This window comes from Chelonoidis abingdonii, chromosome 12, assembly GCF_003597395.2.
Source record: "Chelonoidis abingdonii isolate Lonesome George chromosome 12, CheloAbing_2.0, whole genome shotgun sequence".
Taxonomy (NCBI): domain Eukaryota; kingdom Metazoa; phylum Chordata; order Testudines; family Testudinidae; genus Chelonoidis; species Chelonoidis abingdonii.
Genome location: NC_133780.1, coordinates 633,527 through 660,821, shown reverse-complemented (window position 1 = coordinate 660,821; position 27,295 = coordinate 633,527). Strand labels below are relative to the sequence as shown.

General features: G+C 54.9%; 3 protein-coding genes across 3 annotated transcripts in view; all 3 read right to left on the bottom strand.

Moving 5' to 3' along the window:
* The window catches only part of LOC142047599 (antigen peptide transporter 2-like), a 4,052-nt gene extending 1,714 nt beyond the window's left edge, over window positions 1–2,338 (bottom strand). The window contains exons 1-3 of the mRNA XM_075071462.1: window positions 2,038–2,338; window positions 1,465–1,581; window positions 1,113–1,133 (exon numbers count right to left, since the gene is read on the bottom strand). Coding sequence (XP_074927563.1) covers window positions 1,113–1,133; window positions 1,465–1,581; window positions 2,038–2,338 — 439 coding nt within the window. The remainder of the gene's footprint in view (window positions 1–1,112; window positions 1,134–1,464; window positions 1,582–2,037) is intronic.
* LOC116825567 (uncharacterized) overlaps window positions 1–27,295 on the bottom strand; it is a 102,936-nt gene that overhangs the window by 54,218 nt on the left and 21,423 nt on the right. The window contains exon 2 of the mRNA XM_075071488.1: window positions 6,248–6,508. Coding sequence (XP_074927589.1) covers window positions 6,248–6,508 — 261 coding nt within the window. The remainder of the gene's footprint in view (window positions 1–6,247; window positions 6,509–27,295) is intronic.
* LOC116825566 (class I histocompatibility antigen, F10 alpha chain-like) lies at window positions 16,295–24,703 on the bottom strand. Its single transcript, XM_032781692.2, has 7 exons — window positions 24,561–24,703; window positions 24,105–24,374; window positions 22,884–23,159; window positions 20,479–20,754; window positions 19,913–20,029; window positions 17,764–17,796; window positions 16,295–17,385 (listed from the first exon to the last, which is right to left on the bottom strand). Exons 1-7 carry the CDS (start codon window positions 24,619–24,621, stop codon window positions 17,312–17,314), a joined length of 1,107 nt encoding a protein of 368 aa, XP_032637583.1. The 5' UTR covers window positions 24,622–24,703; the 3' UTR covers window positions 16,295–17,311.

Genomic DNA, 27,295 nt, shown 5'->3' with positions numbered 1-27,295 from the left:
ATAATCCGGGCGAAAGCCCCAAGCTAAACTCAGAGTACAGAGATGCATCCTCCTGCCAGTCACAAGCTGGGGGTCGGTTTGCCAGGCTGGACCATCTGCCTCACGGAGGGGAGTGGGATCCCACAGAGTGCCCCACTTGCCCCAGCCTCTGCCTGCTCGTATGATTCTGTGCTGGCTCCTGTGACTGGAAAACGGGAACTGCCCCGTGACCGGCACTGGCAGAGACGGGAGACAGGATTGTGTCAGACCCTTTGGAGGGCAGCTGAGGCAAAGCCCTGGCCGGAGAAGGGCCCAGTTAGCGGTGACTTTGAATGAAAAAGCTGCAGGAGAGACGCAAACCCTGCAACACAACAACCTAAGACCCAAAAGAGGAAACTGCTCTGACAACCACGCCAGAATCTCCCCCAGAGAAGAAGGGAGTCAGTGGACAGAGATCACTGAGACAGCAGGATCAAGAGCTGGGCAGGGTCACCCCGAACGCCATGGTCCCACGCTCCGGGTGTCTGCCCCATGAAGAGCTGGAGGCAGAATTTTCTCTGATCTATGCTGTGGAGAGAGAAGGAAATCATTCTGAGGCAGCTTTAGTTGTGGGGGATCCCAGCTAGGGAAGGAGGATGGGAATTCAGCTCTGGGCTTCCCCCGCAGTGTCACCTATGGACCCCAAACTGCGCTCGGCACAGAAACCCCCTAGTTCTGACAGCAGGACAATGGACAGGCACCCAAGAGAGAGTGTAACACCCCTACGCAGCTCCAGGTACCAGCCTGCAGTCCCGTCCCCAGAGTCACGCTAAGGGGCCCCAGTGCATGCTGGGATGCTGGCTGAGTTGAGCTCTGCTCTCAGGGTGACCTGTGGATGCTGTTCCGGCCCTTTGGGGTTCTCTGGGTTTGGGCGAAGGCAGCGTGTGTCAGAGAATCCCGGGGAGCCAGGGAAGGGCAACGGCTGGGGATGGCCTCACAGATTCCCACATGCCGAGGAATTGTGAGACCCAGAGTAACCAGCAATCGGGGTCTATCTCCAGTCACTGCTGGGCTCCCTTCTCCCCTGACGGGGACACCCCCACACACCCATAATGCTCTGGGGCATCTGGGCCCCAAACCCAGGATTTACTTACTGGCTGCCAGAGCATAGGGGCCTGAAACACAAGCAGAGAATGAGGGTCAGTGCAAGCGAGCAGGGTAACCCCTCACCGCGGAGACCCCAACCCCCTGTCCCCTCCTACACAGGGCTCCCCGCGACCCCAACTGCACCTCGCCCAGGCCAGTCCCACCCCAGGATCGCCCACAGCAAAGACAGAGCCCACTCTGCCCCCAGCAGGGCCAGGCTATGGTGATCAGCCCTGCCCCATGGCCCTGCCCCACCTCTCCTTGGGGGGCAGTGCTAGGAGCCATTCCCCCTTGGGCTGGCTGGGCCACCCCACTCCCCAGACCTCCCCACATCCCGGCTCCATGGGACCCGGCTCTCACCTGCTGATTTTCTCCTCCAAAGGATGACGCCAGCCCCTACAGCTCCAGCCAGAACCAGCACGGTCAGGACGATGGCAGCCAGGACCCCAGGGGGCAGGGGGCCCTTCTTCCCAGGGGCTGAGGGATGGAGAAGGGCCCAGGTCACCGAGGGGAGCAGCCGCTGGGGCATCCTCCTGGGGCAGCCAGCGGCCTTTGCCTCGAACGTCTCCCTGAGGGCGTCTGCAGAGACCTGACCCCAGGGGACGGGAAAGGCTGAGCCGGGAGGGAGACAGGGATGGGGTACAGAGGTTGGGTGCTCTGCAAGGAACTGCCAGACACACACACCACACAGCAACCAGGCCCTTCCCTCGTAACGACGGCAGCCTGTGCAACTCACTGTCACTGGATGCCACCACGGCCAGAAACTTAATGAGATTCACTGAGGGATCGGCCATTTCCGTGGGTCACACAAATATCCAGAGCTAGTAGAGTTCACACTGACAATGGGCTGGGATATTGACCTTCCTGTGGCCTAGCCTCACCCCATCTCTGTAATTCCCATGGGGCTGGGTCCTGCCATTCACCCCGCCTCACCCCAGACGAGTGTGGGCTCCCCCAGGCTGCTGTGCTCCACCCGGCAGGCGTAGCGGTGCCCGTCCTGCTGCTGCAGGGAGATCTCCAGGGACGACTGCGTGTAGTAGGTGCCATCGGCGTTGGGCAGGATCCCGCTGGAGTCTGTCTCTGCCAGGATGTCTTCTCCATCCTGCACCCAGGAGACATGGATGGGACGTGGGTAAAAGCCCCTGGCGCGGCAGGAGAGGATGATGGAGCTGTCGGGGGCGTCTCTGCAGGAAACTGAGACCTCGGGAGGCACTGGAAGGAAGACACCATGCATGTGAGCCACATGCCAGGGGCTAGGACCATATAACAGACAGAAGGCAAAGGCTCCACATTGTGTGGATTACTCGTGTGTGTGAGACCTGATCTGCACCTGTTTACACTGATTTGTAAATGGAGCTAATTAATATGGTGTAAATCCTCTGCGCACATTGGTGGTAGCTGAACTGCATAGTTGCCAGAAAAGGCCTGGGCCCGGTTCTCCTTGGCGGCGTGCGATCCCGTGCTATAACACGCCTATGCCCAGGCAGGCTGTCACTGGGCCACCCAAACACGCGTGTGCGTTTTAGGGGCTAAGGGCCAGATTTCCAAATGCCCCTTGGTGCCTAACCCCGGTGATTTCATGGGAAGCCAGGCGCCTCCGTTCGGAAATCCCAGCTGGCCCCTGTCTGCATTGTCAGCCCCTTAAATCCCTTTGTCACATGGTCCCGAATCCTGTCCATGTCTCTGCCCTTGGCTGCTGGGGTGCCAGTGCTGGCAAAAAAACCACAAAACAAATTTTTCTTTGTATAGAGACAACATGCATCCCCCTCCCCCACCCGCCTCCTTCACACTCACAAAGGGCTGGGCCTTTTCCGAACCAAACATGCCAAAAAAAAACAACTCACAGCCCAGATAGGGAAGTGTGAAAAGTCAGGACAGGGGATTGGGGTAATAGGAGCCTATATAAGAAAATGCCCCAAATATTGGGACTGTCCCTACAAAATCAGGACATCTGGTCACTCTACGCCCAGAGCTGGGATGTTTCAGCCTGAAAAGGGAAGTCTGAGGCAGCTAGAAGCTAACGGGAAAGGCCCTGCAGAACAGAGATGCCCAGGCTGCCAGAATCATCTGACAACCCGTCAGCACTAATAACAACCCACAGCTCTCATCTAGCACTTGTCATTGATCATTCTAAAGTGCTTTACAAAGGAAGTCATTGTCCTTATCCCCATTTCACAGATGGGGAAACTGAGGCATGGAATGTGGGAGTGACTGGGCCAAGGTCACCTTGCAGGCCAGTGACTGAGCTGGGACTAGAACTGAGGTGTCCTGAGTCCCAGCCCAGCGCACTATCCATAGGCCAGTGTTTCTCAGTGACCGGTTGTCACGGAGTCCCTGGGTGATGCTCTGGAACTGCTCCCCACAAAGCCAGACAGGACTTTGGGGAGCCTCCTCTCCCTTGGAGCAGACTGTCTCCAGGGCAAGAAGCTCACATGTCTTCACCTCCTGGGTCTCTCCTTGGAGCATTCAGCATCCTCTGCCCCTCCGTGCGCTTCCCACAGCGAGCCCACCCAGGCGGGGTCCTGGGGAAGCCACAGGGTCCTGCACCCCCACTTTGCAGTCAGACGTGACTCTCAGCCAGCCAGTAACACAGAGGTTTATTCGATGGCAGGAACAGGGTCTAAAACAGAGCTTGTAGGTACAGCGAACCAGACCCCTCGGCCAGGTCCATTCTGGGACCCAGCGAGACAGAGAACCCTGTCTGCCCTCACTTCCAAACCCCAGCCAGCTTCAAACTGAACCCCCCTCCAACCCCTCCTTTCTGGCCTTTGTCTCTTTCCTGGGCCAGGAGATCACCTGATCTCTTTGTTTACCTTTAGCTATTTCCTTGCAGGGGGGGAAGGGCCCTGACCATTTGTTGGCAGGACACAGAGTGTTGGCCATTTATACACACTGGAGACTTAAGAACTGCATAGGGGAAACTGAGGCACCCCTACAGTATTGAGAGGAAACATGAAGAACAGTCTCACTGCGTCACATCTCTCCCCCCTTCGAGACCGAACTGAGCAAGGTCACTCCAGCCAGTGACCTGGAGAAGTTCGAACCCACCAACGTTCCCATGGATGCCCCAGCATCTCTCCCATTCCTTGGTGGGAGTTACACCAGGACAGTCCAGTTTCACTCCCTCCTCTGGGTCTGTTGTGCTTGATGGTGCTCACAGGCCGCATGTGGGAAGGTTTATGGGGCCTGTGCCCTTTTGCCACCCCAATATCCTTGGGGTTCAAACTGGAATTGGGTCTTCTCCCAGCACTCCAGTTTGGAGGGCTGCAATTCAGGCTCTCTGGGTTAAGAGCCCCCAGCTTGACCTTGGCCACCCTCTGACCAGGTGTCTCTGTCCCCAGCAGCTTGGCATCAGCCCCTTGCATTTGACACCGCCACATCAGAGGAGCGTGGTCAGTATACACAGTAAAGCGCCACCCAAATAGATCCAGCTGCAGCTTTCTAACGGCCTGCACCATGGCCGGGTATTTCTTCTCTGAGGCCGCATAGTTCTGCTCCCGGGGCAGCAGTTTCATGCTCAGGTACCTGATGGGGTGTCTTCCCTCCTCAGCATCAGCTTGCATCAGCACCGTGCCAGGCCTGCATCTGAGGCGTCGGTGAACACTGCAAGAGCCTTGGCAAAGTCTGGGTTTGCCAGATTTACCAGGTCCTGGATTAGAGCCTCCTTCAGTGCACAGAGACCCTCTGGCACTGCTTGGTCCAGAGCACCTCGTCTGGTTTCCCCCTCTCACATAGCTCAGGGATGGGGCAGCTAGGGGGCTAATGTGGGGTAGAAATGCATAGGGGAAACTGAGGCACCCACACAGTATTCAACGGAAACATTAAGAACAGTCCCACTTCATCACATCTGTCTGTGGCCCACGCCTGGTCCGTGGCAGCCTCGTTGCCGGATATTTCCCCAACACAGACTATTAATATGTAAAATATAAAGGGCTTTTTATGTACTTGCATTTGCCATCACTGCATCCATTCAGTTATTGCTGAACGAGAAATACCCAGGACCCATTGTTCCGTTTTCTCTCTCACGCGGTCCCTGGTGGTTCAGGAAGGCAGCAAGCCGGCCCCTGGTATCAGAGAGGTTAAGAAGCGCTGCACTAGGCCACACCGCCCCTTCTGGACATGCCCACGTCCCATTGGAGTCACTGTGCCCCGTCGCCCCAACCCATGACAGATCCCTGCTGCTCACTCACCCTGCCGCTCCAGCACTGCTCTCCCCTGCTGCACCAGGCGCCGCAGGGTCTCCAGGCACTCAGACTGCAAGAGCCACTGGACGTACTGAGTCCAGGTCTTGGCCAACGTCTCCCAGCGCCGCTTCACAGAGACAGCCGGCTGCACATCTGCGACCCATGTCCCCGTCTGGGCATCAAACCTCATGAAGTCCCCCCCATCGTAGGCGTACTGGAACCTCGGGTCCACGGGGGTCTGGCCGCTCAGCGCACAGCCCACATGAACCTGCTCAGTGTGAACCCCTGTGGAGGACGGGGAGAGCTCAGACCTTGCATTAAAATCAGGGAAAGGTGGGGTCAGAGGGGGCTCAGCTGCACGGTGACACTAGGGCACTGAGATCCGGGAAATGTGTCTGTAGGTGGCTGAGGTCAGAGGGTTTTAACCTTTCCCAGTTCTACTCTGCCCTTTTGGAGAAGGGGTGACCAGACCTGCACAAAGTATTCAAGGTGTGAGGGCACCATGGATTTATATAGCGGCAATATGATGTTTTCTCTCATATTTTCTGTCCCTTTCCTAATGGTTCCTGATGTTCTGTTAGCCTGGGGACAGGCTGTTTCTGCAAAATTGTTATTTTTCGTGAAAAAATTTTGGTTTTGCCAGAAAACATTGATTTTTTGTTGGGGAAATTGAAAGGGAAGCTTCCGGGGCTGCCCGGCTCCCTGCCTGGGATTCTCCTGAGATGGAATTTCTGAAAAGTTTCCTTCCCATGGAAACCTCCCATTTCCAACTTTCCTTCCAATCAGGAATGAAACCCCTTCTAGGAATAATACATTTTCTGTGGGAAGAAAACTCCATTTTCCAGCCAGCTCTGATTTGGGCAACACATGGCACAGCGAGGCCCTGATCCCCAGTGGGAGTGATTGTGAGCAGGCAGCTCTCGCGTGTCCATTAATAACAACAACTCTCAGACACTCACCACCCGTCTGGTTGTGCAGCTGCATCCAACTCCTGGTAAGGACTTCAGAGTCCTCCTCGTGCAGCCAAAACTCCTGGGTCTTTTCCTGGAGATACTCAGCACCCACGGCCTGCTCTGCCCACGTCTGGGTGGGTCTGACCTCTCGCGTGTCACTGCTGTAGTACAGGATCTGAATGTCATCCAGCCGGGCGATCATGGTGAAGTGATAGGTCCCATCTTCGTTGATGACGGCTGTGACTAGCACGGCCAGGCTGTGGTGCCCTAAAGCAACAGAAGTGAGGTTGAGTTAACAAGCGGCTTCTTCCCTTGCTCAGGGGACACCAGGGTCACCCAGTGGGGCCAGCAGAGACCTCCCAGCCCCAGCCATGTCCCCCTGCTGTCAGCCCCATCCTGGGCGAGGGACAAGCTGGGATCGGTCAGTAACTCAGACTGCACAGAGCTGAGGGGATATCAGGTAGGACGACCTCTCAGCCTGTGTCTCTGAAAGCCGGTGGCTTGTTTGGGGGCGGGGGGTCACACATTGACGGGGGGGTTAACAGCCTGATAAAGAACTGCCCCCCATGGCGAAATGCCCTGAGGATGGGAGGGGTGGATATGCCAACTGCCTACAGCGGAACCTTGGGTGTTTGTGGCCTGTGCGGCTGTCTGCGGTGTGTGTGTGGGGTGTGTGCGTGCAATGTCTGTGCAGCTGGGGCGGTACAAGGCACTTCGGTGTCAGTTTTTACTGATTTTTACAAAAAATTCCTGGAAGTGAGTTTACACTGATTTTTTACAGAAGTGAGTTTTTACTGATTTTCACCTCAATTTTGGCTCACTCAGCTACAAGGAAATGCTGATTATGGTAAGAAAATCCAACCCGTGACAGCAGATCAATTTTGTTGGTGTAACCTCAACTTTTGTTTCCACCTGAGCTGAGCCTGGTGCCCCTCCATTCCCCCTCCCCTCCACTGGGCTATCACACAGCATGGCCAGAGCCAGAGTACCAGGCAAAAAGGGAGCTCACCCATTTCCCATCGGGGAACATGGAGTTTCAATGAGGTCAGGTGACGCACTGCTATTTTTCCCACTACACCATTGCCCGCGAGGGTCACTGGGTTGGTCCCCCTCTGCTCCAACTTACCCCTATGGGTTGGGGGGGGGATCTTGGGCTGGGGGTTGGAGATTTCTGGCAGGCCCCCAGAGAAGGACGGGGGTTGTGGGGGGCTCAGGCCCATGAAGGAGAACGGAGCTGAGGGGTTGGAGGGTTAAGGAGCAGAGCCCTTGGCAGCAGGCCCTGCAGAAAGTTCTCGCTGGCAGGTCATCCCCCCTCTCCACCATGTTTCCAGCGGATTTTCCCTTGTCTGCTGTCATAAGTAGATAGGTAAGGGTTAATTTTCTTTTACCTGTAAGGGGTGGACAGGGGGGAATCAAGCACCTGACCAGAGGACCAATCAGAGAACTGGATTTTTTTAAAAGTCTGGGAGGGAAAGGAACTCGGGGTCTTTTGTTTCTCCCGGCTATGGATTGAAACAGCTCTCCAATCTTCTTTCTAATATGCTACTATCAAGTGTGAGTACAAAGGAAACCAAGCAATAGGCTGTTATTTGCTTTGGTTTGTATTTACATGGGTGTAATTGCTGGACTGGTTTAAATTGGCTATTTTTTGAATCAGACTGTGTATTCCTAATTCTTATAAGCAAGAGCCTGTAATTGACATCTTAATGCAGTGGGTTATATTTTTCTGTATTTTCTTTCTTTTTATATAAAGTTTCTTTTTAAAACCTGGTTGAGTTTTTTGGTTTTCTCTGGTTAAGACTACAGGAAAGGGGGGTGGAAAATTCTTTTTGTTAGGCTTTACTAGGTTTGATATGCATCGCTCTAGGAGAGTTGATTGGCCTCTTTTTGTTGGTGTATTCAAGGAGATAAGAATACTGCGATCGCCGGCTCACCCAGGGAGGAAGCTGGGCGATCCATGATAACGAGGAAGACCAAGGGGGAGGAACTTGTTTTCCCGTATTTAGAGTTATGAGACCTGAGGTTTGGGTCTTGGGGAGGTTCCCCAGAGACGACTTTTGGGGGGCATTTAGTGAGCCAGGCCTGAATCCTGTTCTGAGAGTGCAGCGAGAATAGATCAAGCTGTTAATCGCGATGGAGGTTCATGTTACCCCCAGATATTGGACGCTAAGGGTCCGATTTATGGGACAGAAGGCTTAGCCACATTGGCTCCCCCCAACCCCCCCCCCCCTCCAGGTGCTGCTAGTGCAGCTAATGCCTGACCCCCTTCACTCCAGGTCTACTCACCATCTGCTGCTGCTGCCCCCAGCACTCCCCAGCACAGCCCCAGGGCGACACCCAGGGCCATGGCTCCTGTGCTGGGTCAGGGGTTTCCCCCAGTCTGGAGAGGAACAAACCCCACTCCAGCCCCTGGGAATCTGCAGCCCCCACCCCGTCACTTTCACTTTCCCAAGTGTTGCCAATCACAAGCCCAGCCGGCCAATCAGAATGTGGGGAGGGATCTTGCATCACAGTATCCCAACAGAACCGGGTCTGGGAGGTTTCTCCCCAGAGCTGCAGGCGAAGAGCCATTCACCTGGCAGCACCCCAGGGAGGCTCTGCTAGCTGGTGCCGGGGGGGGGGGGGGGGACACACAGACTCCAGCACCTCGGAGGTCAGTCCCCACCCCCACAACCTCCCGCACGTGGGAGACCAGCCGTCAATTCTCACAATGTCCTAGCTCCCGAGGCCAGACGGGCCCATCTAATCTGAGCTCTGCCTGGCCTAGGCCAGAGCCCTGCCCGGCATTCACTGCTGGTTGAACTGGGGCAGATCTCTTAGCAAACCTCCAGTCTCGCACTGTTTGGGGTCTGTTCTGAAAGCCCAGCTCCCGAAGTCCTGTGGGTCTGTGAGAAGGACACTCTCCTCTTTGATTTTAACAAGCAGGTTCCTAGCCCTGGGGTTTGTGAAGAAAAGTTTGAAAACTTGAAATGAGAGTGACTGAAAGGCCCAGAAACCAGGTAAAAAATAAGAAAGAAAGAAAGAAAGAAAGAAAGCCACAAATTAATTTTTCTTAAAATCCATCTCAATTTTTAAGCTGAACATGATCAGGGCTGCAGACGCTGCAGACTGTGGTGTGAGTGACGTCCTGGGCACCCCTAGGCCAGTCATTCTCAAGCTTATATGCTCACTCCTCCCTTCTTTGTGTCTGTAGCAATTTCACACACACTAGTACATGCATTGATATATGCAGTGACGGTGCCTCACTTGAATCCGTTTCTGCTTCTTTGTGCTTCACTTGAGATAGTTTTGCTGTGGTTGCACAAATGAGCCAATGAGCCAGTGCACTAAGAGCGAAAGCAAACCTGCGGTTGTGGGCCGTGCTTACAACAACTTACTGTGCACCCCGCCTCGGAGCAACCGGGTTAACGTACCGATAGTAACGCTGCGTAAGGCCATGCAAGCTTAACAGAAACCCATCAAAATGCACCATGGCATCTCGAGTCCAATGCGCAGCTGTCATAAACAGATGGTTAAGGGTTAATGTCTCTTTTACCTGTAAAGGGTTAACAGACAGTGAACCTGGAACACCTGACAAGAGGACCAATCAGGAGACAAGATACTTGCAAATCTCGGTGGAGGGAAGCCTTTGTTTTGGGCTGTTTCGCGGGGTTTTTGTTCTCTCTGGGTTCTGAGAGGGCCCAGACATGTAAGTAGATATCTCCAAATTTCTGAAACAGCCTCTTCTGTTCAATTTAGTAAGAACCAGTTAGGAAGGCGGTTTAGTCTTTTTGTTTCTTTTCTTTATGTGCAACTGTGTAATTGCTGGAAGGATTGTATCTCGTTGCTGAAACTTGTATTTGTTGCTGGGGAGGATGTTCTCTAGTCCTCTATAAGCTGAAAGACCCTGTAACATTTGTCATCTTGATTCTTACAGAGACAACTTTTATTTTTTTTCTTTCTTTTATTAAAAGCTTTTCTTTTTAAGAAACTGAATTGAATTTTGGCTATCTTGTGTAAGACCCAGGGGGGAGTCTGCACTCCAGGGGAATTGGTGGGAGGAAGGAGAGAAGAGGGGAGGAAAGCTGATTTCTCTGTTTAAGATTCAGGAGTTTGAATACAGTGATCTTGCCAGGCTAACCCCAGGGAGGGGAAGCCTGGAGAGGCAACTGGTGTTAGGGAAAGGGTTTACTTTCCTTGTGTTAAGATCCAGGGGGTCTGGGTCTTGGGGTCCCCTGGAAAGGTTTTGGGGGGACCAGAGTGTACCAGGCACTGCAAGTCCTGGTTGGTGGCAGCACTACAAGATCTAAGCTGGTAACTAAGCTTGGGGGGTTCATGCTGGTACCTCATCTTTTGGATGCTAAGGTTCAGAGTGGGGGCTCATACCATGACAGCAGCACCACCTGAGGACTGGATCTGTCTGGCGGAATCAGCGGTGCTAATTATTCAGTGCTGGGGGTACAATGTGCACTGGTTTTCCCTAAAAATTCTCAGCTTCTCTCCCTCCCAAATACATTCCACACACCCTAGTTGACGAATCTCTGCCCTGCATCACTGGGGCACAAACGGGGGGCACAAAGAAACTGGATCCTATGGGTCCCCCAGGACCTGCTGCCATAATAGTGGAAGTGGGACAAAAATAGAGCAGGTGCTGTGGGGCAGAAAAAAAATAAAAAATTCTCCTGTGCAGCAACCAACACGAATGCCCCGGCCAGCAGCCGCTGCTCCCCAGCTGCCCAGCCCTGAATGCAGCGTCGCTGCCAGCAGCAGCGCCGATAGACGGATTAATGTCGATTACCAGTAATGTGGGGGGTGGGCGCGACACATTCCGTGTATGGAAAGCGGGGGCACCACTGGAACAGTTTGCACACCACTGCCCAAGGCAGCCGATGGCAGAGCCAGGGATGAACCTACATTTCCCTGAGGATGTTCCCTAGTTCCCACGGCACCAGGGCCCTGTGATCACCAGTCTGCCCCGTATGACACCAGGCCAGAGAACTGCCCCTACGTAATTCCTGGAGAAGATCTTACAGACAAGCAGCCAGTCCTGGTTCACGAACTGCCAGGGATGGAGAATCCCCCATGGCCCTGGGGCAGATGTTCCAATGGTTAATTCCCCTCACTGCTAAAACTCTGCTGCTTACGTCCAGTGCCTGCCCACAGGCTGTGCCTGCTCCCAACAGCCCCGTGAATCTCGGCGGAGAAGTGCAGCTGTTATTGCTGGCAGGAGAATTCTCCAGCCCCTCCGAACCCCCAGCCCCAGGCTGGGCTGGGCAGGGTCGCCCGTGTGCGGGGGGCAAGTGGGGCAATTTGCCCCCGGCCTCACAGGGGCCCCCACAGGAATATAGTGTTCTATAGTATTTCAACTTTTTTTTTTATGGAAGGGGCCCCCAAAATTGCTTTGCTCCAGGCCCCCTGAATCCTCTGGATGGCCCTGGGGCTGGGCCCGACATAGCAGGGGGACTCGTACCCGGCCCACACTTCCCAAAAGGGCCCCTGGCTTTGGGTGACACCTCAACCCTCCTGGGGCGCGTGAACCAGAGCCAGCCCTAAGGCCCCTGGGGCTCTGCACGGCCACCCTTCTGCCTCACTGCCCCCTGCAGACACCAGGGGACACGGTGCAGCTGGGTCCTGCGTCCCTGGGCCTCAGCCCCTCCCCAGCCCCTCCCGTACTCACCCCCAGCAGCCGCTGCCCCCAGGAGGCACCAACAGACCCCCAGAGTGACAGCCAGGCCCATGGTTCCTGCCCTGGTCTCACCCTCTGGCCACGGGGAAGGAGCGGGCGAGCCAGCCGGCAGCCCCTGCAAACAGCCTGTGCACTTCGCTCACTGCACACCCAGGGAGTGCCAGGACCGAGGCCTGACCGGAGCAGGTAGCAGCCGTGTGCCAGGTGCGGCTCCCTGCAGGGCGTGACGTGTGCTGTGTGCACAGCAAATCCTGACACCTGACTGGCCAGCTTCCCCGTGTGCCCCACACAGGGCTCAGTCACCAACCAGCAGCCACCTGCCTCCCTGCGGCAGGAGGACACTGGGAGCAGACAGCTTCCATGGGCGCTGACTTGACACTCTGCAGGCCATAGACCCCCCACTGCAGGGAGAGTCCCCGTGCCAGACATGCTGTGGGAGAAAGTCCTGATTTCCTCATGCTGCAGCCCCAGCCAGACATTCTCAGTCCCACCCAGTCACGGGGAATGCTCCAATCAGGGGCAGCGGCTGTGGCAGCTGGAAGAGTGGAGGTCACTGATTGGCTGGAGGCCTGATCACCATCTGTGATGAGGTGAGTGGGTGCTGTAACCCCAGGCAGAGGAGGCCCCTTGTGCTCAGGCTGGGGGTGGCTTTGTTAGCAACACTGGACAGACTCCCATGGGCCCATCCAGCCCAGGATCCAAATCAGACCAATGTGCACCTCTAGCCTGGTACCTTGGCACCTGCCCTTGCAGAAGAACACCATGCTTTCCTGTCTAGAGAACTTTGCAGCCATAAAACGTGGTGCCCGGCGTTCTGAAACAATTCTACTTTCCCACTAAAGTAAATTCTAGGATTCTAAAAAATGATACAGTATAATAGATTATCCTGTGGAACTCCCTGCCACATGATAAAAAAGGCAAGAGCTAAGGATACCAAACAAGTCAGAACATTTCTATCTAATGCTGCAGCATCTGAGCGCCTCACAATCCTTTTATCTTCATGCCCCCTTGGCAACAGGCAAAGCTATTATCCTGATGGGGAAACTGAGGCCCAGAGAGACTTGGGTCACCCAGGAAGTGTGTGGCAGCACCAGGTCTCCCAGGCCTAACCACTGGAAGGCCACAGGCACACTCAGAACAACCAGCTGTACAGTGGGATTCAAAGATATAACAGATATAAATCCCCTAGCTCAGGGCACAGGCCAGTGACTAACCGAGGGGCTGGAGGTGTGAGGAGCACAGACTGATTCGGAGGGGCTGGGTGGTCTTTGGCTTGACCGGCTGGTATCCACCACCCTGGGCCCCAAAATGCTCTGGGTCCACGTTGCTGAGGGAAATAAATGATCAATGCACAGGTCAACTTTCCCTCGACAGTCGGCAGCTGCCAGGTCTGGTGCCCCTCACTGGGGGATGCTGGGGCAGTTCTAGGGACCAGCCCTCGGTGGGGCTCAGTCTCCTCCGGAGCTCTGGCGTCTGGGGAACAAACAGCCGAGCCACCCATGTTCCATGGTCTGTGTTTTATTAGCTCAATAGCCGAGCAAAAGCATCTAACAAAATATGTACAAATGGATGACCATGAAATCGTCCAGTTACTTACTGTTCTCAGGCAGGTTCACTAAACCATCCCATGTGCATTAACAGCCCCTGCTAAGGGCTACATAACACTCTGGGAAGGCGGCAGATCTGGGTCGCTAGCAGCCCCGCAGGCACAGCGCATCCCCAAGGCCAAGCCGGAAGTTTCGGTTCCAGTCCAAGAGCTGACAGAGGGAGGGTCCGATCGCTCTCTGGTGACGTGAACATCGGCAGCAGAGCTGTCGGTGCCATTAAGGCACCTGCCTGAATTATGGCTGATTCGGTAACAGCCGATCTCTTCCCCCCCTCGCACAGTCACATTCCAATATGCTGGTTATGCTGAATGCTCATTGATGAACGTAGTGAAAACAAGATTTCTCAGGGTTAAATGAACAGATCCTAACACCTGAAATACCTGCAGGTGTGATCTCTTCAATAGTGAGGCTGTGTGACCTAAGGCTGGTGTCGGGATCTGAACAGCTATTCTATAGGCACTGTGCTTATATAGATTCTGTGGGTCTCTCACACCCACACACGCAGGCCAGAACACTAAGCCAGAGGCCTCCGCACTGACTAATGAGAACTAGAAAACACCCAGAGAGCCGGACGCTTTTGCTGGGTGTTTCAGCGCAACTCTCGGGGGTCCATTCAGCTGGCTGGGGGGCGATTACCTGGGGGCCTTGTCAGCCCATGTGTGTGAAGGTTGATGGCTTTGCAAGCCAGCCAGCGGTGACTCACTTGTAGGTATCAGATCTTCGATGCTCCTGTCATGGAGTGTGGGGAGACACAAGGCCCTGCACCCCCTAGCTTCCTGCCATTCCCCGGGACTCTCAGCCAGCCAGTAAAGCAGAAGGTTTATTTAGACAACAGGAACACAGTCCCAGACAGGTCTTGCAGGCACAGACAACAGGATCCTCCCCAATTAGGTCCATCTTGGGGTCCCAGGAGCACCACAGCCCCCTTGGGGGGTCAGAGCCCTGTCTGGGCTCCCTCCATTCCCCAGCTGGCTCCTGAAACTCCCCTCCCTCCCCAGCCTTTGTTCAGCTTCCCGGGCAGAGGTGTCACCTGGCCTCTCACCCCTTCCTAGGGTCTCACGTTACCTGCTCAGGTGTCCTCCCTCCGGCCAGTCTCCCATCCCCCAGTGCAGATCGTCCTCCCAGGCCGACACCCCCACTCAGCACTCACAGCCCCCAGTAAGAACAGTCCCAGTTCATCACAGCCCCATGTTGCTGGATATTACCCCTTGCTGGTCAGCTGGGGGTGAATGAGGCACAGGGCACGTTGTCAGGCATGGCGACATGGTACAGCCAGAGGCCAGCAGCCAGTGCAGGCCAGGCTGGCCTGACAAGTGACGGCCAAACCTCAGGCTCTCGTGGCCAATCAGAACAGGGCACTCGCTTTCTGAGGTCACCGGCATCACCCACTGAGGTCTGATTAGGACCCTTTTATGCCAATAAAGGACCTCCTCATTCCCATAATTTTGGGCTCAGAAAGCCATCAGATCCAAAAATATATGCAGTCCGCAGGTCTGTAGGTATCTGAGACAATGGAGGTCTTGGGTCAGCCCCAGACAATATTTGAACCAGCCTGCAAAAGTCCTGGCTTTATTTTAAATGATTTTAAAAAATGCAAAGCCAGCAAGAAGTTGGAACTGAAAAGGAAAACCCACAGTTCTGCAAAAAACAGTACAGAGTTTAAGCATAGAAGTTTCTGGTTATCAAGGAACAACATACAGATTATCAATGAGCGCGACATTCGGTTTAAGATCGGGTGCCGTAAGGAATACATGATCTGCAATATCCCCGATTGGGGGTAAAAGGTTAGTGGGTCAAAGTGCAGACATTGAGATATGATGGTATGTTGTTCATATAATGGCTCTGTTCAGGTGTGGAGTATAATGAGTGGATATGATGATAAGGATGGATTGACCCTCATTTGGTGAGATTTAATATTCAGTGAGTTTATGGTTCCAGTTCATATGGTCCAATGGAGAAAGTCTCTTGGTCCCTTTCTCGTAGTCGATGCACGATGTTGCTCCAGCTCACGCCTCCTGGCACTGTCGGTGGTCAGTAATGTGCTCGATGTAGATGTCCCTGGACAATCGGATGCTGTCTGAGACAATGAGGCGCCACGAGCCGTGCATAGTGTCGACCGATCCCACAGGTCCAGAGCACACGCTCGTTGCAGGGGTCCCAGGCGCCCAGGGCTCCGACGATCAGGGCATCTATCTGCACCTCGTAGCCCTTCACTCTCAGGGTGTTAGAGGGGGGGGGCATACTTTTCCAGCTTACGAGCTCTGGCTTTGATTACACACGTGCTGAGATTCTGAGACTCAACACCTCAGCTTTGTGCAAAATTAGGGGTGGGGGTGTTGACACACAATATTCAGGGCAAAGCTCAGACCTGAGCTCGACCAGAGCACAGAGTCTTTTTTTTCTGAAAAATCACCATTTTGGGATTCAATTTTTCCAAGCAGGCCCATTTGCCTCTCAGATGGGGATGGGGTAGCCCATAATTCCTCTCTGCAGGGCTCCCCTGCCCCGCCTTTGCCTGCTCATAGATTCATAGACTCTAGGACTGGAAGGGACCTTGAGAGGTCATCAAGTCCAGTCCCCTGCCCTCACGGCAGGACCAAATACTGTCTAGATCATCATCGGGCTCTGTACCGGTTCTTGCTGCTGGACAAGGGGAACTGCCCATCCCTGAACCGGTGGCGTGGCCCCCGCAGGGATGGGAATGTTAGGAGGCTTATTCCTTCACCTCTTCACTTCCCTGGTCCTTCTCGCATGAACAGAGAGCGACAACACCCAAAGTCCGAAGGTGCAAACAATTTGATGTTTATTGGGGTGAACTTCCAGCAAGCATGACTCCAGTTTCTTTCCTCAGTGTCCCCCTTCCCAGCTCTGACACCACAGAGCCTGGCCTGTGTCCCTGTTCTCATGCCCCTCCTTACTTCCTGATTGACTGCAAACTATACAGTAGAACTTGAGTTCTGCTTAGCTAGACCTTAACCAATCATTTTACTGAAATTTAACCAACCAATTCTAACATATTGTAACATGATTATCTAACCAATTATATCCCACCACCTTCATTGGTTTACACCCAACAAAATTAGTTATACAGCAGCCAGAACCAGACAGAGATTATACCACCGAACAGTAGGGAAATGGGGACTACAGTGATAGAACAACACAGCAATGAGGATTTCACACCCCAGCTATTGATAAGTGAGTTCTTGCCAAACAGGCTGCTATCAAACCAAGTTTCCTTTTACATCTCCTAGGCTCTTCCCTTTCTCTGGAGGTGACAGGAATATCAGGGCAGGATTGTATTCCTAATAGCCAATGGCGCCTTATTTCAATGTGACTAGTTTGGAATGTGAGGATGCGACCAGACACTTCCCAGCTCATGGCTGGCTCTGCTGCTTAGCCCAAAGGCCTTAGCCTAAGAACAGGCCGTTACATTGTCACACTGAGAAAAGGCCCTAAACAGGCAGACAGTGATTCTAATTCTTTCTTTTATACCTCTGCAACTAGCTAAGTGATAAGAATACACCTAAATTCTTAAAGTATAGACCTTTGCAGACAGGCCTGAATATCTATATCCTAACAGGGAGACTGGAGTAAGTTGGCCCTTTCGGGAGAAGTTGAGGCTAAATCCCAGCTGCAGAAGCAGAGACGCAAACCCTGCAATAGCAGAGCCTGAGGCCCAACACCCCCAGGAGGAAACTGCTCTAACGACCAAGTGGGAATCTCCCCCGGGGCAGGGGGGAGTCAGAGGGCAGAGATCACCCAGCCAGTGGGGCCAGCAGCTGGGCAGGGTCACTGCCCCTAGCACTGGGGTCCCACATTCCGGGAGTCTGTTCCCGATAATGAGCTGGAGGCAGAATCTTCCCCGCTCTTTGCTGTGGAGAGAGAGGAAAATCATTCAGAGGTGGCGTTAGTGGGGCCGGGATCCCAGCTAGGGAAGGGGGGTGGGAATTCAGCTCTGGGGTCCCCCCCACACTGCACCGCCCATGCACCCCATGCCAACTCCTCTCTGTGAAGTGACCTGCCCTAGGCTGGGAATGCACACGGGGTTTGAACCCCAAACGCAGCACATGACTCCGGTCAGACCCACCCCTGACAGACGCTACTGGGCTCCAGCTTTTCCCTCACACTTGGAAGCTCCCGGATGGCTGGTTTGGCTGGCAACGGGCTGTTGGAGTGACGCCTGTGACTCATGCAGCCCAGCCCCATCAGTGCCCACATCCCTTCTCCCCCTGTACCCTGGATTTACTCACTGGCAGCCAGAGCGTAGCTGGGTTTCACGGGGCCTGAAACACAAGCAGAAATGAGGGTCAGTGCAGGGGAGCAGGGAAACCCCTCCCCACATGGAGACCCTGACCCCCTCCCCCAGACACAGGGCTCCCTGTGACCCCGACTGCACCTTGCCCAAGCCAGCCCCACCCCAGTGCCCCCCACAACAGGCACACGGCGTCCAGCTGTGACGAACTGGGAATGTTCTGAATGTTTGCTCTGAATACGGTGTTGGTGCCTCAGTGTCCCCTATGCAGTTCTTAATATCTAGGTGGTGGGATGAGGGTGTGTGTTTGCTGCAGAGCAAAGGGCCAGTGCATCTACATGCCTGGCGCTCTGTCTCCTAGCAACTGATGGCCTGGGCCCCACCCCTGCAAAGGTGCCAACTGAAGGTGTTGGAGGCAAAGAGGTCAGGTGACCTCCTGGCCCGGGAAAGGGGTGAGCAGAGAGGAGGGGCTGGAGGGGGTTGTGGGTCTGGAGCTGCCTGGGGACGAGGAGTGAAGTGCAGACCTGGGGGTCTGGCTCACTGCCCCCAGAATGGACCCGGCCAAGGGGTCCGGTTCGCTGTACCTACAAGCTCTGTTTTAGACCCTGTTCCTGTCATCGAATAAACCTCTGTGTTACTGGCTGGCTGAGAGTCACGTCTGACTGCAAAGTGGGGGTGCAGAACCCTGTGGCTTCCCCAGGACCCCGCCTGGGTGGGCTCGCTGTGGGAATGTGCACAGAGGAGGCAGAGATGCTGAATGCTCCAAGGAGAGACCAGGAGGTGAAGCCGTTGAGATTAGTCTGCTCTGAAGGGGAGAGGAGGGCTCCCCAAAATCCTGCCTGGCTTGTGGGGAGCAGTTCAAGAGCATCGCCTGGTGACTCCATGACACCAGCCAATGACAGAGCCCACTCTACCCCAGCAGGGCTGGGTTATAGTGACATCAGCCTGGGACGTTATGAGTATATACAAATATCTCAATTGAAAGATGACAGGGCCAGAACGAGTTAATTAACTGACCTGACCCATGGGTGAACCTTCACAGAACTGGTTAGGAAGGTAATTAAATGATAGGCTTTGAAATGCAAAGTCGCATGTTAGAGGTGGAAGGGGAGGTGTTATTGCTCAGGTCTTGGAGCCAGCAACAAGTCTTGTCTATTGCATAAGTTTAATTCAAAGATCAAAAAAGGAATATTAGCATTTACGATGATACTTGAGTGAAATAGGATAGTGTCTATGTGTCTCTGTGAAGATTGTGGTAACCTGTATCTGAACTGTTTAATGGATAAATTACCCTGTGCTAATTGCCAGGATGTTTGGGAGAAGGAGTTAAGCCTATTGTTTTCTCAGGCCAAAAGGCTGCTGGAAATGTATAAGAACCTGGGACACGATCCTGCTTCATCTCAGATCTGCTTTGGGTTTGAAGAGGGGGAAACCTTAAGCCACAAGGATTGAGATCCCCAGTCATTCACTGGAGTCACCCTGAATACGGACATTGGACTATAACCTATGGACTATTTCTAAAAGGACTTTTGGCTACTACACGCTCACCTCTATGTATCTGAACCTCAAGAATTGAATTCAAGTCTGTATGTATATTAATCTTTTAACCAACACACTTTCTCTTTTCTTTTCTAATAAATTTTAGCTTAGTTAATAAGAATTAGCTGTAGCATGTATTGTGGGTAAGATCTAAGTTATAATTGAACCTGGGTATGTGGCTGATCCTTTGGGAATGGAAGAACCTTTTCTTTTATATGATGAGAGAAGATTTTCAAGAATCATCATTGTATCTGACAGGTGTGTCTGGACGGAGGCCTGAGGCTGGGCACTTTAAGGGAACTGCGTGGTTTAAACTTCTAAGTAACCAGTGAGGTACCATAGAAGCTGTTTTGTGCTGGTTGGTAAATCTAAGTAGTGCAATAACCACCAGCGTTTGCGGTTTGTCTGTCCTGTTTTGTTTGCAGTTCACCCTAATTGAGTGACCTCAGCTGGCTCTCACGGGCAGCACCGTCACACAGCCCTGCCCCATGGCCTTGCCCCACCTCTCCTCGTGGGGCAGTGGGAGGAACCATTCCCCCTTGGGCTGGCTGGGGCACCCCACTCCCCAGACCTCCCCACATCCTGGCTCTGTGGAGACCGGCTCTCACCTGCTGATTTTCTCCTCCACAGGATGACACCGGCCCCTACGGCTCCAGCCAGAACCAGCATGGTCAGGACAATGGCAGCCAGGACCCCAGGGGGCAGGGGGCCCTTCTTCCCAGGGGCTGTGGGATGGAGAAAGGCCCAGGTCACTGAAGGGAGCAGCCACTGGGGCATCCTCCTGGGGCAGCCACAGGCCTTTGCCTTGAACGTCTCCCCGAGGGCGTCTGCAGAGACCTGGCCCCAGGGGAGGGGAAAGGCTGAGCCGGGAGGGGGACGGGGATGGGGCACAGAGGGCGAGCGCTCTGCCGGGCACTGCCAGACACACACAGCAAGCAGGCCCTTCCCTCATAACGATGGCAGCCTGTGGAACTCGCTGTCACTGGATGCCACCATGGCCAGAAACTTAATGAGATTCTCTGAGGGATCGGCCATTTCTGTGGGTCACACGAATACCCAGAGTTAGACGAGTTCACACTGACAGTGGGCAGGGATATTGACCTTCCTGGGGCAGGGCCGCACCCCATCTCTGTAATTCCCATGGGGCTGTGCCCTGCCATTCACCCCGACTTACCCCAGACCAGTGTGGGCTCCCCCAGGCTGCTGTGCTCCACCCGGCAGGCGTAGCGGAGCCCGTCTTGCTGCGGGGAGATCTCCAGGGACGACTGCGTGTAGTAGGTGTCATCAGCGTTGGGCAGGATCCCGCTGGAGTCCGTCTCCGCCAGGATGTCTTCTCCGTCCTGCACCCAGGAGATGTGGATGGGACGCGGGTAAAAGCCCCTGGCGTGGCAGGAGAGGGTGACGGAGCCATCGGGGGTGTCTCTGCGGGAAACTGAGACCTCGGGGGGTGCTGGGGAGAGACACAGCGCGGGAGTCACGTACCAGAGGCCAGGACAGTGTAACAGGCAGGAGATACAGGCCTAGCCGCTGGCCAGTCTAGCTTGTGCCAGCGTCTCTGCCCACAGGGCCCCCCTGAATGAGTGGGAGCGCCCCACCCCTGGCAGCTCCCTCCCCAACACTCACCCAGGCCTGGCAGGAGCTGGCGGCTATGGAAGGGGAGGTCCAGGGGTGCAGGGGGGAGCTGACGCATCTGCTCATGTGCCGCAAAGCCAGGCACTGGCTGCAGCTTCCTCCTTCACCCTTCGTGTGGGGCTCGGTGTCCTGGAGCAGGATCCCCACGTCCCTGTGGGGCTGGGCAGGGCCTGACCCAGTGACCCGTCCCCTGATGGGCCCTGGGGAGCAGCCGACAGACCTGGCGGTGGGTCATACACTTGGTCTCTGCCCCCTGCAGAGAGTCATGGCAAAGGAGGGGTCAGAGGACCTCACCCAGCACTGTCGTGCCTAGCCCAGAGGGGTCCTGTGCCCAGCTGGTCAGACCCCTGGGTAGCCCGGGCCATCGCCCTACCGGGGATTAACCCCTGCTTGGCCCAGCACAGATCTCAGAGAAATGTCTCCCTGGAGTTACACGTGCAGGGACGGAGAACCCGGCCCAGGGAGTCCGAGGGTCATTCCCTCATCGGGGAAAATCTGCCCGAGTCCCTGTCTCAGTTTGTCCAGCCACTGGGTCTCGTCAGGCTTTGGAGACGTGCCTGATGGGGTCCACAGCATGACCCTGCCCCAGGAGCGGCTCCATTGCCAAGGGAGGCAACAGCCTGACAGGCCAGGCTGAGAGTTGCTGACTCGGATCGGAGCCTGGCTGGGTCTTGGGGTGGCGTGAGTGGTGCCAATCTGAGGTTATTTGAGGATGGGGTTCCGCAGACCAAGACCCCCCCAAATAGCATATGACACCAGCATTTTCCAGGGCATCTGCTGTTTTCTGGGAACTCTGGCTGTGACCTTCCCCAAGCCCATCTCAGCCCTCGGGACAGCCCCCAGCTAGTGCCCAGCCCCCGCAGCCCCTTGGGAGAAGCTGTACTGCAAATGGGGAGAGCGCTGGGAGCCCCCACCCGGGTCGAGACACACGGAGGCGCAGCGTGTGAAATGGGCTCGTACTGCACGACGGGGGCTGTGCTGATGCCAGAGGGTTTGCAGGCAGTCGGGCCCCCCAAGGGGACGAGCTGACCGTGAGCAGCACCCGCAGGCTGTGAGTTCGAGTCTCGCCCAGCAGCTCGGAGACCATCAGCTGTGCCCGTTGCTCATGGCCTGGGGTGGCTTTGGGGCATTTTGTTCTCAGCAGCTCAACATTTGGGGTTTCAGAGCTGGTACCGCAGAGAGCGCTGAGGTCACAGCCAGACGCGAACTGGTCTGAGAGCTGCTATGGCGTATCCGAGCCGGGGCAGAGTTAAGGGGGAAGGTCTGGGGGTGTTTAGTCTAGGGCAGGGGTAGGCAACCTATGGCACTCATGCCAAAGGTGGCACACAAACTGATTTTCTGTGGCACTCTCACTGCCTGGGTCCTGGCCACCAGACTGGGGGGCTCGCATTTTAATTTAATTTTAAATTGAGTTTCTTAAACATTTTAAAAACCTTATTTACTTTACATACAACAATAGGTTAGTTCTATATTATAGACTTATAGAAGAGACCTTCTAAAAACGTTAAAATGTATCGCTGGCACGTGAAACCTTAAATTAGAGTGAATAAAGGAAGACTCGGTACAGCACTTCTGAAAGGTTGCCGACCCCTGGTGCAGGGCTTCCTCAGCTTCTCCTGAGAGCAGCTTTAGCTATAATTATTAAATTGCTCTAAAGTGCATGTGCACAGGGAGATTGTGGTGTGCCACACAGGGTCTGGCATAGAGATCAGGGCACAGATGAGGTCGTTTGGCTCAGGGGTTCCCAAGCTGATGCCCCCTTAAAATGGCTGCTTAGGTCTCTTTCAGATTCCCATCATTCTTTGGTGCAGAGCTAGGGAGAATCAAAGGTGTTGACCCCCGTGAAACAGCCCAGCTATAAAAACCTCAGAGCCGAGGTTGTCCGGGTACCCAGGGACTGCAGATTCCACCTTCACCCGCCAGAGGAGCCCCCCTGCTCAGACTCACCCTGCCGCTCCAGGGTCCCCATCCCCACTCGCACCAGGCTCCGGACGGTCTCCAGACACTCGGTCTGCAGGTACCACTGGACAAAGCGGCTCCAGTCCTGATGAGTGTCCCACAGCTGCTTCTGGATAAATGCCGGCTGCACGGCTGCCACCCACATCCCCATCTGGGCATCGAAGCTGATGAAGTCGTCCCCATCGTAGGCGTATTGGAACTTTTCCCCCAAGGGGGTGTCCCCGTCCAGACTGCAGCTCACGTAGACCTGTATCATGTGAGGCCCTGGGGAAGGACAGGGACAGAACTGGATCACCAGCCACAAGCGCTCAGAGACCATGAGTCGGCTCCCTTTGCCCTTCCCCAAATCATAAGGGTATAAAAAATTACTAAACTGGGGGTGTGGTATTTGCCCTCTGGATTTTGTACCTTTTGCGGTCACGTTTTCTGGCTTTTTTCCCTTGCCCACGAGGGCAGAAACTTGCTTTTGCTTTTTTAGATTAGAAGCTGGGGTTCCTAAGAGAAACACCCCCCATATACCATGTGACACCAACATTTTCCAGTGCATCTACTGTGTTCCAGGAACTCTGCCCATGACCCTCCCCAAACCCAGCTAAGCCCTCGGGACAGACCGCAACTAGTGCCCAGCTCCTGCTCCCGAACCCCATACAGAAAACAGGATGAAGGGAGCACTGGGAGTTCCTACCCGGGTTGAGGCACAGTGAATGGTCACATGCAACAGGACACCAGGGGTTTGCAGACAGCCTTCCGTACTCCCAAGACTCCAGGTGCTGGGGCTTTGAGGAGGACACCAGATGTCGCAAGCCCCCAGGTATTGTAATAAAAATCAGGAGAGCTGTGATTTTTATCTCACAATGTCTCTCCATTGTGACATGAATTCTCCAATGTCTGCACTCTCCTCGGACTAAGGCTCCAAGCCAGAAAATCACAACAGAGGCCAGAGAATCACTCCCAGTGATCCCTGCACCCAGCCCAGCGCTACAGCCTGAGCCGCAGTGTATCTTATATCCATAATACACCCCATCTTGACCAAGAGCCCCATTGCAGCCAAGCCAATGCACCAATGCTGTGCATTTTTCAGCAGAAACTTGGCCAGGTCCTAGCCAGGCCTTTCCCCTCCCCAGACATATCCCAGACTGGTAAGTCCTAGAAAGTGATTTCCAGAACTTGGGGAGGCAGATCAAGGGTCCCACCTAATACAACACTCACTAGCGTCACCGCTTGTCTGGTTGTACAGCTGTGTCCATCTGTCTGTAACCACTTTAGTGCTCTTTTCATAGTGCAGAAAGTCCTGGGTCTTATCCTGGAAATACTTCTCACCCACAGCCTCCGCCATCCACTCCCCACTGGGCTTCACCACCCGCGTGTCCATGCTGTAATCCATCATTTTAAAGTCATCCAGCTTCCCTATCATGAAGAACCAGTAGGATCCATCCTCCCTGGAGGTCCCTGTGACCAGCACGTCCCAGCTGTGGAAGTCTGAAGCAAGAGAGTGGGAAACGGAATTAAGGAGCAGAGCCCTTGGCAGCAGGCCCTGCAGAAAGTTCTCGCTGGCTGGTTATTTCTTCCTCCCTCTCCCCAGTATTTCCAGTTGATTTTCCCTGGTCTGCCTCCCCCGCCCAAGTGTGGCTAGTGCCTGACCCCCTTCACCCCGGTTCTACTCACCATCAGCCACTGCTGCCCCCAGCACCCCCCAGCACAGCCCCAGGGCGACTCCCAGGGCCATGGCTCCTGTGCTGGGTCAGGGGTTTCCCCCACTCTGGAGAGGAACAAACCCGCAGCTCCAGCCCCTGGGAATCTGCACCCCCCCCCCCCGTCACTTTCACTTTCCCAAGTGTTGCCAATCACAAGCCCAGCCGGCCAATCAGAATGAGGGAAGGGAACTTGCTGCCAGTATCCAGGCAGAACTGGTCTCAGAGGTTTTCACTCACACACATGGGCAGGGCTGGGCAAAGAACCATTAAATCCTTGTCTGAGAAGGTGTCAGGAGGGACGGACTCCAGCGCCTCGGGGGGCACAAGAGGATCTCAGGGCTGGCGGGGTGCAAAGAAACTGGGATCCTGTGGGTCCCCCAGGACCTGGTGCCGTGATAGTGGAAGCGGAATAAAAACAGAGCGGGAATTGTGGGAGGGGGTGGGATTAAATAACTTGTCGTCGCTGCGGCCCCAGCCAGCAGGCCGCCCAGCCCTGAAGGCAGCGCCACTGCCAGCAGCAGCGCCGATAGGTGGGTTAATGCTGATCACCCGTAATGGGTGGGGGGCAGGCGCAACACATTCCGTGAATGGTGGAGGGGGGATACGACTGGAGCAGTTTGCACACCACTGCCCAAGACAGCTGATGGCAGAGCCAGGGATGAGCCCACATCTCCCTGAAGACGTTCCCTAGATCCCATGGCAGCTGTGCCCTGGGATCACCTGTCTGCCCCGTACGACATCAGGCCAGAGAACTGCCCCTACATAACCCCCGGAGCAGATGTTATAGACAATCAGCCAGTCCTGTTCACAAACCGCCAGGGATGGGGAATCCCCCATGGCCCCCGGGCAGATGTTCCAGCAGTTAATTCCCCTCACTGCTAAAACTCTGCTGCTTACATCCAGTGCCTGCCCACCGGTTGTGCCCACTCTCAGCAGCCCTGTGAATCTCGGCAAAGAAGTGCAGCTGTTATTGCTGGCGGGAGAATTCTCCAGCCCCTCCGATCGCCCAGCCCCAGGCTGGGCTGGGCCCGACACAGCAGGGGGCCTTCTCAAAAGGGCCCCTGGCTTTGGGTGACACCTCGACCCTCCCGGGGCGCGTGAACCAGAGCCAGCGCAAAGGCCCCTGGGGCTCTGCACGGCCACCCTTCTGCCTCACTGCCCCCTGCAGACACCAGGGGACACGGTGCAGCTGGGCCCTGGGTCCCTGAGCCTCAGCCCCTCCCTAGCCCCTCCTGTACTCACCCCCAGCAGCCGCTGCCCCCAGGAGGCACCAACAGACCCCCACAGCGACAGCCAGGCCCATGGTTCCTGCCCTGGGGAGGGGTCTCACCCTCTGGCCATGGGGAAGAAAGAGGCGAGCCAGCCGGCAGCCCCTGCAAACAGCCTGTGCACTTTGCTCACTGCACACCCAAGGAGTGCCAGGAACAAAAGTATTATGTGCGGGGCATGTCCTGTGCACTGTGTGCACAGCTAATCCTGGCACCTGACCAGCCAGCCTCCCCGTGCACGCCCCACCCCCACCCCCCCGCCCGCACAGGGCTCAGTCACAAACCAGGAGCCACCTGCCTCCCTGCGGCAGGAGGACACTGGGAGGAGACAGCATCGATGGGCGATGACCTGGTGCTCTGCACAAGGTCATAGACCCCCCGGTGCAGGGAGAGTCCCCACGCCAGACATGCTGTGGGAGAAAGTCCCAATTTCCTCATGCTGCAGCCCCAGCCAGACATCCTCAGTCCCACTCGGTCAGGGGGAATGCTCCAGTCAGGGGCAGCGGCTGTGGCAGCTGAAAGAGTGGAGGTCACTGATTGGGTGGAGACCTGATCACCATCTGTGATGAGGTGAGTGGGTGCTGTAACCCCAGGCAGAGGAGGCCCCTTGTGCCCAGGCTGGGGGTTGCTTTGTTAGCAACGCTGGACACACCCCTGGGCCCATCCAGCCCAGGATTCAGATCAGACCAATGGGCTCATCTAGCCTGGTACCTTGGCACCTGCCCTTGCAGAAGAACACCAAGCTTTCCTGTCTAGAGAACTCTGCAGCCATAAAACATGGTGCCTGGAGTTCTGCAACAATTCCACTTTGCCACTAAAGTAAATTCTAGGATTCTAATAATTGATACAGTATAATAGATTATCCTGTGGAACTTCCTGCCACATGATATAAAAGGCAAGAGCTAAGAAGGATACCAAACAAGTCAGAATATTTCTATCTAATGCTGCAGCATCTGAGCGCCTCACAATCCTTTTATCTTCATACCCCCTTGGCAACAGGCCAAGCTATTATCCTGATGGGGAAACTGAGGTCCAGAGAGGCTAGGGTCACCCAGGAAGTGTGTGGCAGTGCCAGGTCTCCCAGGCTAGCACACTAATCACTTGAAGGCCACAGGTGTACTCAGAAAAACTAGCTGTACACTGGGATTCAAAGATATAACAGGTATAAATCCCCTAGCCTCAGAGCACAGGCCAGTGACTAACCGAGGGGGTGGAAGTGTGAGGGGCTGTCAAGATATTATTCCCACTTTGAACTTTAGCGTCCAAAAACTGGGGACCTGGATGTACCCTTCTAAGCTGAATTCCTAGCTTAGATCTGATAGCGCTGTCACCAACCAGAAATTCCAGTGTCTGGTACAATCCCTGTCCCCCAAAACCTTCCCTGGGGAACCCAAGACCCAAACCCCTTGGGTCTTGAAACAAGAAGAAATAAACCATT